The 15,667-nt window shown below is 40.0% G+C and overlaps 2 protein-coding genes across 3 annotated transcripts in view; both read right to left on the bottom strand.

Annotated features, from left to right (window-relative positions):
- Positions 1–15,667, bottom strand: part of LOC119492980 (actin, non-muscle 6.2-like) — an 840,607-nt gene that overhangs the window by 805,162 nt on the left and 19,778 nt on the right. The window lies entirely within an intron of this gene.
- Positions 1,609–14,625, bottom strand: LOC119492955 (interleukin-6 receptor subunit beta). Of its 2 annotated transcripts, XM_037777871.1 has the most exons (15): positions 14,294–14,625; positions 12,709–12,813; positions 11,845–11,956; positions 10,595–10,728; positions 10,367–10,497; positions 9,790–9,949; positions 9,246–9,328; positions 8,710–8,932; positions 8,029–8,229; positions 6,575–6,673; positions 5,518–5,658; positions 5,169–5,297; positions 4,600–4,684; positions 4,409–4,490; positions 1,609–3,159 (listed from the first exon to the last, which is right to left on the bottom strand). In XM_037777871.1, exons 1-15 carry the CDS (start codon positions 14,364–14,366, stop codon positions 2,641–2,643), a joined length of 2,277 nt encoding a protein of 758 aa, XP_037633799.1. In that variant the 5' UTR covers positions 14,367–14,625; the 3' UTR covers positions 1,609–2,640. The 2 variants fall into 2 exon arrangements, with proteins under 2 accessions (XP_037633799.1, XP_037633800.1); XM_037777872.1 differs by lacking the exons at positions 4,409–4,490; positions 4,600–4,684 and having other exon boundaries at positions 2,822–3,159.

Raw genomic sequence — 15,667 nt, 5'->3', positions numbered from 1 at the left:
ACAAACAATACACTCTCACTTGAAACAGTCGCTGAACTTTCAGCGTGATAACGGATCAAATCAAAGTCAACAGTGCAAAGTTTAGCAAGAAATGGAGAAAGTGCACACTGTTATACGGCTCTAATACCAGACGAATGCAGAAAGATTTGATCTGTAATCAAACAAAAACAGCGACCAACCCGGTCTCATGGGAAGTGTATAAATACCACGACATTACAACATACCGCATGTCATGAGGACGCATTTTAGTGTTTTTGTGGGTCATTTGTACGCCGCTTTTTGCGTGTCATTTGAGCAAACGTCTGCAGTTAGCTTTAGGCAAGAAAACCACTTAGTGAAAATCAGGGAAAAATGTCATGGTTGGGCTTAAAATAAGTACGTTAACTAAGTAAAACACGTCACTAACTCTCACCGTAGCATTTATACACGGATGCGTTTACATTGCAGTCAGTACAGGATACATGGCGTACAAATGACACGTGGAAATCAAGAAAGGCGTACACGCTAAAAACCGTGCACATTGTCGTGGCATTTATACGCCTGTTTTAAACAAATCTAGACAAAATATTGATCCATCATGCATCCATATCTCAGCAATCTCAAACTCCTCTGAAGTTTCAGCTTTGTCTGATGTGTTTCTTTGTCAAATCAAATACCAGCCGTCTTTCTACATTTATTAAATGTAGTCTGGAGCTAAGAAGAATAACTGACTGATTATAAGATTAAAAGAAGTTTGATTTTCCCTGTTCATATGAGCAGTAAAATGACAAAATGGCTGATTGTTGACTGATGATTGATGCACAATAAATATCTATAAACTGGAAATATTAAATATGTTAACATGCTAACTGAGTGGATGTTTTTTTGAAGAACCTATTTTGTATTTTTGCAGCTGAAATACTGTAGAGACGAAATGTGAAATAAAGAAAGGTAAGTAGACCACAGAGAGGCGAAGTCCCTCGTCCTCCGGTGGACCACCGAGGGACCTTATTTTGGAAAAAATATTTACAGTAGTTAACGTCGAGAGACAAATAGTTTTTTTGATTCCGTTTGAATTGCACCATGAATCACACAGATGATGTTTGTCAATTTAAAAGATAATTTTGCAAGTCAAGAAAGTTTGTTGTAAAACTGTTGAAATATCAGACTGAAAATACGTAATTAGAAAGACGACACACCCGAACTCTCATGAGACTTTTACACAAGACAGATCCTTTCTAGCCACACGATCAACGGGTCTCACTCGTTCTCTCTCTTCCCGGCCGATAAAACGGTCGGTATGTACATTACTCATTAGCTACAGCTGTACAATGTGAACATTAACTGGCAATAAACACACTGCACAGAAATTCACGGAGATAAATCTAGACGAAGTTGACTTTGTGCTCTGAACACACCATGACAGTGTAGAGCTAATGCTGTGTTCAGAGTATAACCCTGATTCATTTGAATGAGGTCAATGCATTGACACAACGGTGCTGACAACGCCAAAAGACTCGAGCAAAATAGCGCAGAATCGTCATTCTGCAAATAAAGCTAGACTAAGTTGACTTTATGCTCTGAACACACCCTGAAAGTGTAGAGGTAAAGCTGTGTTCAGAGTGTAACACCCACCACAAGTGCTGGCTAAGGAATGACAATCAGGGAGTAACTTTAAAGAGCAGAAGTTTTAATTACAGAAATTTAACTTTACAATTCATATTCCCCACTGTAACCTATACACTGTTTAAACCCCAGCTACATTAACAGGGCAGAGCTGAATTACACACTGGTATACACTGCAAATAAAGGCGTTAACACGCTAAGTGAATTCACACATTTATAAGTCACACGTGATTGATTTCACTGCAAACGATTTGAAACCCACCCCACACCTTAAGCCTGCCCTGGCTGTCTGACTGGGATTCCACCTGAGTGAGGTTATACACTGTGGGGAAGCAGGCAGATTGACAAACAAAACAAACAAAAACAAACAACAAAAATAAAGAAAAGAAACTAGTCCGCCCCCAAAGGGCAATACCCAGATCTTTCTGCCCGCTATCGGCTCACTTGCCAGGGCGGACTAGACAGCAAATAAACCCTAAAGCAAAACAAACGCAAACCAAAAACAGTCCCACAGCAAGAGCAGCTAATGACCGACTGATGCTCTGCAGAGAAACAAATATTAACAATCTTAAAACACTTTATTATCAAGTGTCATTATCAAGCCGTATTTCTACTGTTTACCTCGTGATGGTAGATCAAATATTGCAAACCACTGTGCAGTGTTTTGGCGTCTGAAACAAACCTTCAAACTCACACTTTCGCGTCTCGCTAGTACCTGAAGCAACGAATGTTTTAACGCAGGTCTGGTTTCAGTCTGAACGCCCGCTAAGCCTGCATCTGAGGATTCATCAAATGGCCACCGATCAGATAATAAACTCTTTTCATGTAGGTGCCACCTACCAGCCAAAGCAATACGTTTTGCCCCTCCAGTGGTGAGGATACAGTAAGAATAGCTAAAGGTGTTTGACCTTTTGACCCAGCATGCAACACAGAAGTTGTTGATTCACTCTTCATCTGAAGTTGTTACAGTTAAGCAGCTGTTTGCTGTATAATCAGTCTCACAGATCAGATGAAGTCGATCAGTCCACTCACTGTTCACACATCCGTTTCGCCCACAAAGGACGAGTTTGCCACATACTCGGCCTCACAGGTCATCTGATAAACACAGTGACTGTTCGCCATTAATTCGAGAAAAGGACATTTCACAGCGGTTTCTTTCTGATAAGACGTCTCGGACAAGTCGACCTTTCTGTGCTCCTCCTCTTTCTGAGGAAAGCAGCTGCTGGCTTCATGCAGCAGAGCAACATCTCGGCTCTCCTCGGGTAAGAAAACTTCATCGGGATGTCGGCAGTTCACTCCGTAGTCGGCGTGGTAGGACTGGAGAGAAACCAGCGTGCGCTCTGTGATTACTGGAGCATCAGAAATGTACTCCGGGTCCAGTTCGAGGGCCGATAGTTTGCTGAGGCGGCTCATCAACAGCAGAGAGGTGTCTTCGTTTAGGTCCTCTTCTGAGGAGGGCCGGGGCTTTGGACCGACCGTGATGAGACTCTTCTCTCCGAGTACATCCGTCACCTGGAAGTCCTCCATGTCCAGGATGTTTATCTCTGCAGTTTTCTGTTGAGGGGAACAATGGATTTCAATCAGGAAGTTTCCATTTCTGGCAGTTATAAATGCATAACCTTTCTCCTAAATATAATGGAAGTCAAGAGTTAAATCATGTCTGATTACAGGGATGGATCCTCAAATCTGTCACCAACATAACTGCCAGCCCGTTCTCCTTCCCAGGGCGTCAAATACCGATGCTTTGTCACGGCCATCTGCGTTCGATACCGACGCACAAGGCACCCGTCAGCGTCTGATTGAGACGACTCGGGCTTTCCATTAACTACAATGTAAACCCATCAGCAGTAAGCGAAAAGACACACAGGCGGGTGAGAGAGGAGGTGGATGGGTCCAACAAACACAGGGCTTTCATCCAGGAGGCCGCTGTTTGTATCCCGTGCGTTAACTTTCACTTTCACGTTACAATCAGCTGTTAGTTCATGTCCCGTGTTCTCAGCATTCAGTTTCATTTTCACTGTAGAAACGTAAGAATTTTTAAGCTCAACCATGTTGTTTTTTCCTAAACCTAAATAATTGGTTGTGTTGCCTAATCCTAAGCAAGCGTTTTTGTTTACTTCACAACATTAAGCATTAAGTTTTTACTGACTGAGTGACGCTGAGGGGTCTGACAAACTGACAGAAACTCAAAGTTTCATGCAACAAAACCTACCCATTAAATAATCAATTTTTAATCAAATGAGATTATTTACATTTTTTTAAATATAAAAATCATTCAGCTGCCTCATTCCAACATACTGAGACTAATGTTCAGAGAAGTCCTGAAAGGAGAGAAACAGTGAAAAGATGCAGATTTTTGTTCTTGTTTTAAGAAAAGTTAATTTTTAAAGGTGCTAAATGCAGATCGGGAGCATTTCTGTTGCCTCCACACGACTCTCAACATGGCATAGCGTATCGTAGCTAACTGTTCTAACAACAGCAACAGCGTTAACCTGAGGGGGGAACCGCTATCGTGACGATGCCGTGGGGCACGCTCACATGCACTAAAAGCATGCACGACGGGCCGGCGAACAAAGCGCAGAGAAGCTCTGATTCCAACACACACAGAGAGGGAGAGAGACTTCATTCTCTGCTCAGGTAGACATTACTCCTTTAGATCTTTGTTCGAGGATATATATTAATGCTCTGGGTATCGTATAGAGAACCTTTAAAACTGAATATGAGCTTAAGCAACAGATTGTTTCTGTTGGATTCGGCTGTAAAAACTGAATCTGGCATACGCCAAAACGACAGTAACACTCACCTGGTGGTTCGGCTCCATCAGCCACTGGCCTGTCGTACTGCCCCGAGGGCTGGAGATGTGCGGGAAGAAGTACGACTTGTACCTGCACAGTAAAGGTACTATAGATGAATTTGAATTTAACAGCTGGAGTAAGAAAGTCAGGTTTTTTCAAAGGACTTTTTTTTGGCCCATTGATGTGATTTTAGACTCACAGAGTCCTGGACAGGATGGAGATGATGAACACAGAGACGGCCAGCAGCAGCAGAGGAGTCGCTGCTGCCACTGCCGGCACCTCATCTGGAATTAGACATTCATGGATCGTTCAGGATTTACTGTGAATTAATGTTTGTATTCCTCTAACCTGAAGTCACACTCTAGATGTTTATAACACAGTAAAACACTTATGGGAAACACGATTTTATTTATTTTATTTATCTAAAGCATCATAACCAGGGGGGATTTTAGACTCTCTTAGCCTATTATTATTATTATTATTTTTATTTTCTGAAATCATTTTTAGCCCTTGACTGTTAGATTTTGTGAACTTTACAGGTATAAAGGGATTCATTTAAACAGGTTTAACATCCAGTATTCTTTATAAAGTCATAATTTCATGAGGTTATAAAGGGTTAACATTAAATGAGAAAAGTTTACCAGCAAGAGAATAAATATTTGATAGCCTTAAAGAATGACTATTGGCACAAATCGTAACTAGTCTTAATTCCTGTTGTGATTAACAGTTCAAATGTGATGATTAAATGACACTCTAACTTAAACTCACCAAAATGTGTCCTCACGGGGATGATGCTTCTGGAAACTTCGTCAGCCAATAGGAGAAGAGAATACTCAGTGTCGGGGTTCAGGTCGAGGAAGGTGTGCTCTGTCTTTTGGTCGGGCCACAAAGACAGAGCTGGAGAGGAGACAACGTGCTCCGTAGTTACAGATAGATGGTCAAATCAAACTACTACTAGATGAACCAACAGATTCACTCAAAGCTTCCTAACAGCAGTGAGAAAGTCCACGACTTTATTGCAACAAAGTGAAGTGGGATTTAACTCACTACAAAGTACTGTGACATAAATTCATTATTAAGACTCACTGACTGATGAAGAAAACTTGCGTTAACCTACTACGTCTCTCCGAGTCTTCCCTCAGCCTCACGCTGTATCTGTTCACTCTGATTGGTCCAGCCCTCCTTTGCCACGCCCACGCCATCGTCACCGTGGTTTTGGTCACGCCCACCACCTTCAGTTGGACCGCCTCCATCAGAGCTGTGAAAAACACACACATCAGTATGTCCCGTTGGACGTCTCCGTGGAGGTTTTCTGTCCCGAAGAGATGATGTTCACGTTGAAATCAATCTTTTTTTATCAATTCTTTGGCGGTGTCCAATATCTTCCATTCAAAACACAACGGACCGATTTCCTTTAACACAATAAATCCTCAATAAACGTAATTTAGTCTCCCGCTCTAATCTCAGCAAAGCTCCATAATAATACAGTCTGAACACGGATCAGACCGAGAGGATGTGGTGTGCAAGCTGTCCTGGCTTCAATCTACCCGACTTCAGGAAGAAGCAGTTGTCTGACATCACACAACAACGGAAGAGCACAACCATCAACTAACCCAGAGGTCATCAACCTGCGTCTCTTCAGCTCCTCTCCAGAGGCTCCCTGGGGATTTTTAAAAACGGAAATGAATAACTGTTCTTTGTTTACTTTTTCATTTTTATTTATCATTGTTGTAGGTCTACGGTACGACGGTACGACGGTACGACGGTACGACGGTACGACGGAGTATTAGGGCCACACTGAGGAAAAAATTAATCTGAGATTTCAAGAATAAAGTCATAATATTATAAAGTAGTAATTTTACGTGTTATTTTATTTTTTTCTCGTAAAGGTATGACTTTATTCTCTTAATATTACAACTTTTTTCATAAAGTTATTACTTTATTTTCTTAATATTACAACTTTTTTTCTGGTAAAGTTATGACTTTATTCTCCTAATATTCTGACTTTATTTTGGAAATCTCTGATTTTTTTTCCCCTTCAATCTTGCCCTAATTCCGACCTCCGAGTTGTCTGGAACGCAGCACTAGCTGAGGATGAAGTCGCAGGTTGAGCTGGTTTAACTTTGTTTAAAAGGGTGGATGCATCATGCATTCATCATGACCACCATGTTTACCTCCCTGCTGCAGACTGGCAGGCAGCGACTGAGGAGATCCACACTGCTGGTTGTAGACGGGAATCACACTGATCAGGTAGGACTCATCAGGGTCAACGTCTGTAAACACACCATGACACAGTTGGCATACTACAACGGCATATTAGGGCCATTGTAGATAAAAAGTGGGTAATATTCAGAAAAAAATATTAAAAAAAAAGAATTTCAAGGTTAAATTTGTAAATTTATGAGAAAAAAACTTGGATATTCTCTGAGATTTAAGTGGCAAATTTACAAGAAAAGAAACTCATAAAATATGGACTCCTAAATTTATGAGAAAAAAAAAAGGAGTGCAATACCGTGGTAATGAGAACAAATGATTTTTTTTGTTAAGGAACCACATCGCTTCTCATCCATGAAACAAAACATGTATATGCATCTTTCAGGACCTTCACTTCACTCAGAGGCCATCTTTACCATAATAACACTACTTTAGGAGCAACAAACTTCTGATGGTGGCTGGCGGTACCACGGTTTTGCACTTTTGGAGTTTTTTTTCTCGTGAATTTATGACTTTATAATCTCGCCCCCTCTCCCAGCTACATAATATATATTTTTTTACCTACAATGACCCTAAAACACTGTTGTAGATTACGCTGCACATGTTGTAAATAGAACGTACTGTTTATGTTCTTATATTTATTCAACTCAACTGACATCAACAGGAAGTGTTTGACTCTCACAGCAACTTAACAAGCAGCTGATTATAAGAAAATAACGGCATGACTTTCATATGACAGATCTAGATGGTGGTAGATTACACAGGAAATCAGAGGCATTTAATGTGCACCGTCAGGCATTCAACTGTGAGGCGTCTATAAAGATTTCCCCTGCTCAAAAGCACAAGGCTGCATGGTGATATTCTATACTTCATTATTAATAACTCCAAAAACAACAATGTGGCACAGAAATATATAGTTTCATTTATTTATTTTTAAAAAAGGCTCAGTAACTTCCTAAAATAGCTGCTCACTGTAGTTTTTATCAAATGTTATTTAAACAGGAGGAGATAGTGCATTTGTTGGGGACTACTTTCAGCGGTGGATTAATCCATGTTTGGTGCTATGTGTTTTCACAGAGGAAGAAGAGATATCAGGCTTTATACTTGTTAGAAGATACATTAATTGTTGGTTTTAGGTGTTTTCATTGTATTTATTGACAATAAGACAAATATTTATCCTTGGATAAAATGATAATTTAGTAATTTGGTTAGCCACTGGGCCTGGTTTGATCAGTCCCTGATGTTTTAACCTTTTTTAAAAGCTATTTCTGAACTTTTACTTTCCCTTTTCTTCACACTGGCTGAGGGATCTTTAGTTTAAAACATGCACAACCTAAACGTAGGACAAGTATCTTCTCTAATATAGTTGGACATTTAATAAATGAGGAGTTGTAATAGTCCAGCACAGTTTCACCTGGTATGACGGTGGAGGTGGTGGCGTTGTCCACTGTGGTCCAGCCACTGGAGGATGGACGAGTCTCGGAGCGCCACTGAACGGCGAGATGAGTGACGGGCGGGACGGAGGACGGGGCTGTGGGGTTCTCCCACTGGACCTGGAGGCCTCTCAGAGCCGGGAAAGAACTGGAGACCCACAAGTGTCTGACCGGCGGGAGAGCTGCAGAGAACAACACAACAGGATTATTAGTGATTAAATAGGACAAGATCATCTGCATCTTCATCACTATGATCAGCATCAACACTGACATAATCACATGATTTAAAGCAGCGTTTTTCCATCCATCGTTATTTAAATTTGTTTAGCATTTTGCAGGTTCATAACTATGCAACATTTCTCTGGTACAAGTTCATAATTAAAGAGAACATTTGAGTGCTGTGTTGCAATAAGTTTTATGTGAACATTGTGACACTGATCTGTTGCTTCCTTCTGATAGCAAAAACACATCCAGGATGTTGCATGGAGTGGAGAGTGTAAGCTTTCAATCCGATAATGTCAGTTTAAATGTTGAAAGCTGATTTAACAGATAAACACATTTCTGTGTGTGTTTCTCAGGACTCACTTCTGCTCAGAACTCCTCTGCGTCTTGGTGCATTTCAACACATCCCCAGGACATGACCATGCAACTCACCAACTCACCGTTCGGTCTTTGTGTGTCAACACTGAGACGTGCAGCAGGTCCGTAGCCGGCCGTGTTGAAGGCCGCCACCGTGACGCTGAAGTTCCCCTCCGCTGCCGCCACCACCAGCAGCGCCGTCACCTCTGTGAAGTTTTGAATGAATCTGTCCCGCAGCTTCTTCACCGGCTCGTAGCTCACCTGGTATCCAAGGATACGACCTCCGGCATCACGGAGGTCAAGGTCCTGCAGAGAGATATTTTATACCACATTTGTTTGGAGACATTTGTTTGAAATTGTGAGACTGGCACCTGAATTAGTTTCAGTCGTAGTCTTCTGACAAAAAAGTCAGTCAAATTTGAGTTTGTTTTTATTTTTATTATATTATCGCTGTCAAGCGATTAAAATATTGAATCACGACTTGTTCCAAACGATTCCCTGAAGACAACGTCAAAAAGAAGACGAGAGAGGACTTACCGAAGATGACTTTTCTTTACATGATGAAAAGGGAAACCATTTTATTAGATAGATAAGACTATTTAAAGTATTTCCGATGTACCTTCCACATGAGATGAAGGAGAAAAGATCCACCAGAGTCTGTTTTCTCCACTCTGTAACACACCTCTGGAGGCCTGGACGGCACTGGCGAAGAAAAAGCACACTATCAACAACATTTCCAGCTCTTTAATGTAATTGTTTATTCTACTGTAGTGCCAGGTATTCTCAGTTTCTTCCCACAGTTGTTCTAGTTCAGGGGTCAGCAACCTTTACTATCAAAAGAGCCATTTTAGGCCAAAAAAAAAAAAAAAAAACCTGTCTCGAGCCGCAAAACATTTGAGCATCATTGTGATGAAGGTAACACAGTTTATAGTCTAATTATATAGTATATAAGTCTAATGCAGTGAGGGCCAAAGAGACAATGTACTATGGAGTATTAGGGCCACATTGAGGGAAAAACAATCTGAGATTTTCAGAATAAAATCATAATATAACAAGAAAAAAAGTCATAATATTACGAGAATAAAGTCAAAGAGACGCAGGTTGCTGACCCCTGACCCCTGTTCTAGTGAATCCAGTCCCTCTGTCTGAATGTAAACCGTTACCCCTGTCCAGCGTCCTCGCGCTGACGTCAGAGCTCCAGTCGCTCCAGATGCCGGACTCCTCTCTGCAGGCCACAGCAGCTCTGTAGACGGTAAACGTCAGGAGGTCTTTGATTGTGTAGGTCAGCGTCTGATAGCGATGTGCACGGACAGAATCTGGAGCCTGGAAACATAAAAAACAGACAGCAAATGTATGAGAGAAAAACGGTTTGTGATATTTTCATTAACCCAATATACAACTTTGCTCTGTGAAGCAACTGTTAAGCTCTCCGCTCTGCCCTCTCTATCTCATCATTGTACCTCCATCAACATTAAAGTGATGAACACATCACTTATTATAATTATAATCCAGTAATATAACATACTGTATATGATATGATTATGAAATTGGTCATTCAAATTGCAAAATAAGTACTTTTGCTTTTTGCACTTTAAGTATATTTTGATGCTGACACTACAGAGTATTTGTACACTGTATTTTAGCGTTGCTTCTCTTACTTAAGTAAAAGATCTGAGTATTTCCTCCACCCCTGCTGAGTGCAATGTGTTCATCAGTTCTGAGTGTTTGTGTGATACTAACCTGGCTCCATATGTGAGTGTTGTCGACTCGGTAGCGAAGCCGGCAGTCGCCGTCACCGCTGCTTCTCCAGGAAACAACGACCGAGTCCTCAGTGGAGTTGAGTACAGCTAGGACAGGCTGAGAGGGTTTGACTGAGGAGAGGAGACAAGGAAACAAGGAGTCTGCTGGACAATTCACATGAATTAACAGTCGAGGAAGACGACGTGATGAAGTATCTGGTCCACTAACCTGCATCATAGAGAACCACGGTGTGAGGGCGGGACCAGGTGTCCGTCCCCATCATGTAGTTTTTGATCCTGGCTGTTACGCTGAGGACGGCTAACGGGTTGAAGATTCCCTGACAGGAGAAGATTTTATCTCCGCTGAAGAAGAAAAAGAAAGAGATTAAGAGTTTACCGTCAATATTACACATCTGTTGCTTCATCTTTACACTTAACTCAGTTAAGTTAAAATTCAGCGGACTGTCTACGTATTCCTTTTATTGGGGAAAATTCACATCCGGAGAGCCAATTTATCGAGGCCTCCCCCTTCATTTGAACCCTTCGGGATTGAATTTAGAAAGTATTATGAGTCTATATAAATTATAAACAATAAGAAATTAATTCACGTACTTATTTGCAACAGGATTTTTTGGGAGAAATGTGATTTATCGTCTCTGTGAAGTTATTATTAGGGCTGTCAGAGTCAACGCGCTAATAACGCGTTAACACAAATTTGTTTTATCGCCACTAATTTCTTTAATGCATTAACGCAATCATTTTTGCAGAGGTTGTAGCGGCTCTGTTTTAAAGCTAGACTGAAGATAGTGGCATCATATGAAACTATAAAACCTGATGAATACATCGGTACCAACCATGTCATACTAGCTTGTCATGAAGGAGGTTAAATAACGCTCCAAACTTACGCTAAATTTATGCAAGGAAAAACTGTCATGTCCATTTTCAAAGGGGTCCCTTGACCTCTGACCTCCAGATGTGTGAATGTAAATGGGTTCTATGGGTACCCACGAGTCTCCCCTTTACAGACATGCCCACTTTATGATAATCACATGCAGTTTGGGGCAAGTCATAGTCAAGTCAGCACACTGACACACTGACAGCTGTTGTTGTCTGTTGGGCTGCAGTTTGACATGTTATGATTTGAGCATATTGTTTTATGCTAAATGCAGTACCTGTGAGGGTTTCTGGACAATATCTGTCATTGTTTTGTGTTGTTAATTGATTTACAATAATAAATATATACATATGTTTGCATAAAGCAGCATATTTGTCCACTCCCATGTTGATAAGAGTATTAAATACTTGACAAATCTCCCTTTAAGGTACATTTAGAACAGATAAAAAATGTGTGATTAACTTGTGATTAATTGGCAGCCCTAATTGTCACACAGGCTCCTCTACATGTCAGACATGAAATGATAGCTACAACTTCCAAAACATATTTCATTAGTAAGCCGTCTCCCTTTGGTCAGTGTTTACCTGCTGAAGAGGAGGGAGACGTCGGGCTCAGTGTGGCTGTTTGACTCCCGACTCCACTCACACGTCATGGATCTCTGGGACATCTGGTAGCAACAGGACATGTCCAGGGTCTCTGCAGGAGAAACAACACGACGGCTTATGGTAGCAAAATGACAGGCAACAGCTCCGGTGGACATTTCCTGCAGTCAGCATGCCAATGGCACGCTCCCTAAAAAACTATTTGTTAAAAAGTGTTGTGTTTATATTTTTGTTTCTTCTGTGAAGAAAGAGACTGTTAGGCATCAAACCATTCAGAGTTAAATATTTTTAAATATAACGCTTTAAATATAACGTACACAGTTCAAAGGTGACTCACTTTGTCAAAATTAGTCAAAAAGTGACAGAAATGTGGCCTGATTTCTCCGTATATTATCCTTATGCAAACTCACCCACAACAGCTGCTATGGATATTATTAAATCAATATTATTAAACCTGTTCCTACCCAACATAAGCATATTTGAGTATGTATATTCACAACAGTATGTGGATACAAAACAGAGGGAGATGCTTCTCTGGTGGAGCCAAACGTCAATATATCCGACTGTCAGTGGTGGAGGAAGTATTCATATCCTTTACTTCAGTAAAAGTAGTAATACCACAGTGTGAAATACTCCACACTTCAAAGTCCTGCATTCAAAACCTTACCGAAGTAAATATATATATATATATGTGTGTGTTATAAATTCTACTATGTACAGTAAGTATTATACTACTACTGTGGAGTAGAAGCTGAATAAAATGAAAATACTACACAAAGTGTAAAAAACAAGTGTGTTTTTTATGTGTGTGTGTGTGTGTGTGTGTGTGTGTGTGTGTGTATTCACTCTGTATGGACGCAGGAGGTCGAGGGCCACAGTCTCTGAGGTCAGTCACACACACTCGCTGGTCCTCGTCACACAGCTTCAGATCAGAGCCCCTCACCGTCACCTCTGACACACAAACGCACAGAAAACAAGACGTCACTCTGAAGCTGAATGAATGAATCAGTATCTGCAGGTTGTATTTGTTGTTTTGGGATTATTGTACTAAATAGATTTGCTAAAATGTACCACATGATTGTAAATGCATCAGTCAGGGGTCTGAATTCCTGGATAAGATACAAATGAAATGTGGGGGCGAGTTGCATAAACTTTAGTTTAAGACTATAGTCTTGGCCTTAGGTCGTCAGGTTAGACTAATCTAATCAAGCTGATCTAAGTCTGTTGCATAAAAAGACTTAATTTAAGGGTTGTAAAGTTAGCCACCTCTCCCTTGTTGCTATGGCAACACACTGTTGGAACATCAGTTAAAGGGACTGTTTGTAACTTTTTACAGGTATAAATCTACGGGGTTGGGATCCCATGCGTGCTCGCACATGTGAAATTAAATGTAGAGTGATATTGTGGTTTTAGCTGACGTGTGTCGCCTCACTGTTTTGAGCGATGCTCGTTCATGTCTATGTAGAGCGAGCACAAGCGCGAGCAACAGGACGCTGACTTTCGTTGACTTAATGACCACAGGTGAAGCTGTTAACAAGCTTTTCTGAAAGTTACAAATAGTCCCTTTTACTATTTCATCTGTTATCTATTATTTTTAAGCTATTTTAACTGTTTATCCATTACGTTTTTGGATTCTTGTATTATATTCTTGAATTGTTTCTGAACATCTTTAACGGTTCTAACGACCGTTTATGCGTTTAGTTTATGCTGTTTTGTGTACCTGTTCTGTACCTGCCTCTCATACCGTGTCCACCATGTTTTCCACTTCTGTGAAGTGTTTCACTTCACCCATAATGCATTGCACGATGTCTTGTAATAGACTGGTAATATAATAATATTTATTTCAAATATACCAAATGTAGAAGGGGAAATCACTTGGTTGACACATAAATTAAACCTGTAACGGGGGGTCACATGCACATACGGGTTTGTTTTAAGTGGACACAAGTCATGAAGGTTGGGAACCAACAGATTAGGAAACAGGAGTCACACAGAGAGAGAGAGAGTTCAGTATTTGTACATGACACTGACCTGGGATCAGTAAAAACATCATTGCATCATTTGCAAAGAATTAAACGCTAAAAAACAAACAAACAGCCTGAAAGGAAATACAAGGTTCTTATACTTGAGTTTTTCCATTTTCTGCTACTTTCTACTTCTACTTCACATCTCAGAGGTAAATATTGTACTTTTTACTCCACTAGGCTACATTTATATACAGCTTAGGTACAGTTTAGTTAGTATGCATTGCTATAGATAAAAGGCTCCACATCCCTGCATGATAATAGCATATCTTTTGTGCATAAGATAAAGATAATAAATGATCTTTCAGGACCTTGAAGGCTCCATAATGAAACTCTCTGAAAGGGGCCATTTTGCATAGTGAGGACTTTTACTTCTTAAAGTACATTTTCACTTACGGTGTACTCACCATGAGAATACACGCAGAGGAGACTCATCACCGTCCACGCAGCAGGGTGCAGCTTAGGAGCCCAAATGTCCATCTTAACTGGTCAAAAATGACAAAGATCAGCTCATTGTAAACATCCAGAAACCTTCCACACATGCTGCGTTTCATTTAACTGAACCAAAGACTAACAGAGATATGTGTTCATTCTTAACTCTGATGTGTTAAAGGATGTGAGCGGTGGATGAGAAAGCAGCAGAGGAACTCAGACTGAGCAGATTGTGATCAGGAAGTTGCTCCACGCCTGTTAGTGACACCCACAGTGACGGCCACCTACACGCCACTCCCTCGCAAAAAAGAAGTATACTTCAAGTTTATTCCCAAGTATACTTTATGTAATAAGTATACTAATATCAATGTACTAGTAGTATACTTGTAAGTGCACTACTTCAACACTTCTTGGGACTAAATTGGCCCACTTTTTAGTTTATAAAACACTTTTAAGTAAATGTAAGAGTAGTAAACATTGACTACACAACTAGTTTACATTTAAGTCTTATTTTGTACTGCAACTATACTATAAGTATACAGATAGTTTACTAGTTTTATTCTTGTTTACTACTTAAATACTTCTTGGGACTAAATTGGCCCACTTTTTAGTATATGAACAGATACTTTTAAGTATACTTTAAATGTGAGAGTAGTAAACTTTGAGTACACAACTAGTTTACAACCAAGTTGTATTTTGTACTGCAGCTATAATATGAACAATACTACAAGTGAACTTATAGGTATACTGTTTGTTTACTAGTTATATACTTGCAGCCCAATTTTTATTTAATGAAAGTCTTTAAAGTATACTCTCAGTAAACTACTGGTTTAATCGTTGTTATACTGAAGTAAAAGTACTAATACCACACTGTGAAAATACTCCAAACGTCCTGCATTCAAAACCTTACTGAAGTAAAAGTATGTAAGTATTATCATATACTGGTAGCCCACTTTATAGTTCATGAAAGTACACTTTAAAGTATACTCTCAGTAAACTACTAGTTTAATAGTTTTTATACTGCGAGTATAATTGTATATACTTGAAGCACACTTTGTAGTTTATGAAAGTATACTTTAGAGTATACTCCCAGTACACTACTAGTTTAATAGAGAACTTATAGTACTTAGCAAAATATACTTTTCTGTATACTTTTCAGTATAAGCCAAGAATACTTAGAATTTTCTGTATACTTGTCATACTTGCCATGGTTGGTACCAATGGATTCATTAGGTTTTTAGGAGTGTTTGTTGAACACTAAAACATGCAAACATGTTCTAATAGAAACCCAAAATACAAGTATGAACCTTTGAAATGAGCATGGGATGTCCCCTTTAACAGATATTAGA

Source organism: Sebastes umbrosus, chromosome 8 (assembly GCF_015220745.1).
Source record: "Sebastes umbrosus isolate fSebUmb1 chromosome 8, fSebUmb1.pri, whole genome shotgun sequence".
NCBI classification, from domain to species: Eukaryota; Metazoa; Chordata; class Actinopteri; order Perciformes; family Sebastidae; genus Sebastes; species Sebastes umbrosus.
The sequence above is the reverse complement of the archived record's forward strand: the minus strand, read 5'-3'. Positions and strand labels throughout refer to the sequence as shown.

What these genes read in the sequence shown, in the direction of transcription:
- LOC119492955 (XM_037777871.1), bottom strand. Translation starts at nt 14,366, where the DNA reads ATGGACATTTGGGCTCCTAAGCTGCACCCTGCTGCGTGGACGGTGATG. An exon ending in ACCTCCTGCGTCCATACAGA is followed by an intron (nt 11,957 to 12,708) that starts GTGAATACACAC and finishes TTTCTCCTGCAG; the next exon opens with AGACCCTGGACATGTCCTGT. An exon ending in CCCCGTGAGGACACATTTTG is followed by an intron (nt 4,685 to 5,168) that starts GTGAGTTTAAGT and finishes GTCTAATTCCAG; the next exon opens with ATGAGGTGCCGGCAGTGGCA.